The 3,397-nt window shown below is 40.0% G+C and overlaps 1 protein-coding gene across 1 annotated transcript in view; it reads right to left on the bottom strand.

The window, feature by feature from the left end:
• Positions 1-8: 8 nt before the first annotated feature.
• ASNS (asparagine synthetase (glutamine-hydrolyzing)) overlaps positions 9-3,397 on the bottom strand; it is a 14,974-nt gene continuing 11,585 nt past the window's right edge. The window contains exons 9-11 of the mRNA XM_010140268.1: positions 2,448-2,529; positions 2,027-2,182; positions 9-685 (exon numbers count right to left, since the gene is read on the bottom strand). Coding sequence (XP_010138570.1) covers positions 476-685; positions 2,027-2,182; positions 2,448-2,529 — 448 coding nt within the window. The 3' untranslated portion in view covers positions 9-475. The remainder of the gene's footprint in view (positions 686-2,026; positions 2,183-2,447; positions 2,530-3,397) is intronic.

Consider the following 3,397-nt stretch of genomic DNA (forward strand, 5'->3'; position numbering starts at 1 on the left):
AGGAATGCCTAGAAAGACATTTAGAATAGAATAATATAGAGAGCCTATCCAAATCCTCACAGCCAGGAACTCAAATCACTAAACAGCAAGGGTCAAATTCCCCTTTGCTCAGAGGGCCTGCAGCAGTTTGCCTCACTTCGCTTTATTCAAGCCCTCAAAACGGAGCTCACGTTATAATGTACTAAATGACTGCAAGGCAAATGAATACAATCAAGGTCACATAAGGAACAGAGCTGCCAAATAAGATAGTTCCTTGTCCACAAAGTATTTTCCCATGTATTACAAAGTTTTGGTACAGCAAAGTGAATTTTTAACAGTACATTAACCACAGAAAGCTCTTATTTTCAATAGCATTGTCGAAATGCATCTTAAAGACCATTTAAGCTTTAGGTTTGCATCATTTGTTTGGTTTTTTTAAAGCAGAGTGCGCACAAATTGCTTGCAGCACTTCTGTTTGGGGAATTATTTCAACAGCCTATTCTTGGGTAGCCGACTTGTAATGTTTCAACGTGCGAGCAGAAGGATCAGTAGCTTTAACCCATCTTGGCATCCAGTAGTGTGGCAGCCAGCTGCTTTTCCCTGGGTAGTGCTTTTCGAAGATCTGGCGGTAGTAATAACTTTCTTTTGTTTTAGGAGGATTGTAAGGATATTTCTCCGCCGCCTTTTCCAGCAGAAGGTCATCAACCTATTGACATAAGTAAAATTCCAGTTAAGCTGTGAATACATTTAACTTCTACAACCCAATTTGCTGCAAGTTAAAGACATACAAGGATTCACCAACCACTGAATGCCCATAGATTTAAAAAAAACAAAGTCTGTCCTAGAGGCAGAAATTTCTGACAGGTGAATTTCTGTCATAAGCTCCCTTGATCTTTACAAATACATAACTGTATTTCCAGTGCTGTTAATATTTCCCTCTGCTTATATATGAAGTCCATTTCTCTTTGGGTTATGATCGCCTTTGTTAGTAAGTTCATAAAAACTTCTATCCTATCCATCTCTTCGCTGTGAATCAACCAGAACAAGTTAAAGCAGTCTTTTTGCCATGTAAGTGGCTTCCTAGTTTGTTTTGGGTTTTTTTCAGCTCACAGAATTACTGACTCTGCTGGAACAACCAAGCTCTTGGCATCAAAACACCTGGGGTGCAGAGGCAAAGACACCTGCAGTTGCTAAGCTGGCTAAGAAAGGAAGAATGAATTGTTGCAGCAGTTGACACAACTTCTAAATCAGTTTCTGCTAACAACATACTGTCCAGCTCTTCGCAGCCATGAAATAAACTTGCCCTTACATAACCAAGGCCCAGTACAGGCAGCACAACAACATCGCTTGACCTGACTACTTTTTTTGCCTGTGGATATATAGGAAGAAAATGGGAAAGAAGCAGCTGGTGGTAGGATAGACAAGCATCCATCCACAGGCTCAAATATACATATTTTTGTGTTACAGAGCTCCAGTGTATATTGGGTGTTATTCCTTCCTCTGAATGATTAAATGACTTCTGACCAGAGATAATTATCCTTTGTCCAAAGCCAAAATACAGCGAGTATTCATTGGTTAGCAATGCAAGCAGAGGCTTTAAAAAGCAAAAGGGCTTAGCTAGGCATGACTGGGAAAAAAACAAGTGACATAAAGGATATTATAAAGCCATCATGCTGTTACTCAGCTGCAGAGTAAGCTCATGTAAGTGCCTTCAGCTGAAGCAGCTGCTTCGCATGTAACCCAGAGACCGTGTTTGCTGACACACAATCTAATTTGCAATCCAGATACTTAAATGGTGTTCACTGGCTTACACAGTCATTTCTGTCAGGCTCTAGCATCTTTGTATCCATGATTTCAAATGCCTTTAACCAACTCAAATAGCTAGAAGACTGCTGATTAAAGTTTATCTTGTTCCTCCACCATGGAGGTCAAGTTACTGTCATACCCAGATTTACTCACCCAACTAATCATGTGAGCTGCCTGCCCTTAACAGCCATATCTAATACGCCTAAACGTGAAAGACAAAAGTAACCCAGCTGTATTGTACCTGTTGATCAATATAGTCCTGAAGAATGGAAAACCAGGATTTCTTTACTGATGCTATACCATCACTGAAAGCTTCTTTGGGTCTCCAGAGTATTTCTTTGGGAAGCAAGTTGGAATCTTCAAAGGCCTGTCTTAAAAGGTATTTTTCAATTCCATTCTGTTTGCAGAACAACAAACAATGCTGTGAGTCTCAGGAACTACAGTACAAAGATCTCGCTTTAAACACTTAAGAAATGGTTTCCTTTCAGAAGATCTAGTCAGAAAAGGCTTCCCAGTAGTCCAACAAGCCAGCGCAATATTTAAGAGCATGCTTGACTTCTGGTGGAGGACTCATCCATTGAATTCAGCAATTTGGCCATGCTTAGAACACGTACCAGTGAATTTGTAAGCTTACGTTTGGGTCCAGCCCAAGTTTTACATACCTTTGGGATTCGCAGTTCTGCTGGTAGAGATAAATAATAAGAAGTAAACCGATGATCCAAAAATGGGACTCTTAGTTCAAGACTGAACAGGGAAAATAAACAGAAAAGATCCTGAATGAATCCAACAAGTCATCTACTGACAAATTCCGCAACAGTAAAGCTTTCCCCATCTCTCACACAAACTCAAGGTTTTCTGCTTTTACTTAGAAGAAATTCGTTTGCATATTGATGACTATCTGCATTTAATTAATCAATTTGGAAAGTATATGGTCTGCAGAGATTAAATAATTATCTTGATGATTTATGATGCCATCTGCTGGACAGCTTCTAGCACAATGAATTTAAAGACGGCAGTACTGCAGGATTTGCAACAACGGTTGTCCACACGTGCAAAAACACATGAAAGAAAACCCTGTTGTCCCCTGAGAGCTCACCGGTATTTGTGTCAGCGTTTGTAAAGACATCACAGAACCAAGCAAGGATTTCTGCTGTCATTTCCAAAACCCATGTTTGTTTGTTTTCAAAAAACAAGGAAAAGGAGCCTGCATGGACACCATTAAGCTATTGACTCCTGATCCTGCAGCATTTTCACAAGTTCTCTCCTATGCCAGAGGCAGATGTACAGGTACAAAGTCTTCCTGATCACATTCTCTTATGCACACCACGGCTTCTAAGGACACTGAAGGCAACAAATAAAGTTACAGTAGCTGTGTCTTCAGTGGAAAGAAGCCTGTTTCCTCAAGAGACATTATGTTACTCGGCTTCAAAGTCAAATGGAGACGTTAGAGTGCATTCAAGTAGTACGATTGTCCCTGTAGCTTCTCTGATAAAAAGCTTCGACTATTTCTTGCAATACCCACCTTACTGAAAAAGCAAAACAAAAAAGCATCATTCAGCAATCAAGTACTGAGGTTCAGTTTCCACATATATTAAGATTTGTATTGCAAGTC

Source organism: Buceros rhinoceros, unplaced genomic scaffold (assembly GCF_000710305.1).
Source record: "Buceros rhinoceros silvestris isolate BGI_N320 unplaced genomic scaffold, ASM71030v1 scaffold18947, whole genome shotgun sequence".
Classification (NCBI taxonomy): Eukaryota; Metazoa; Chordata; class Aves; order Bucerotiformes; family Bucerotidae; genus Buceros; species Buceros rhinoceros.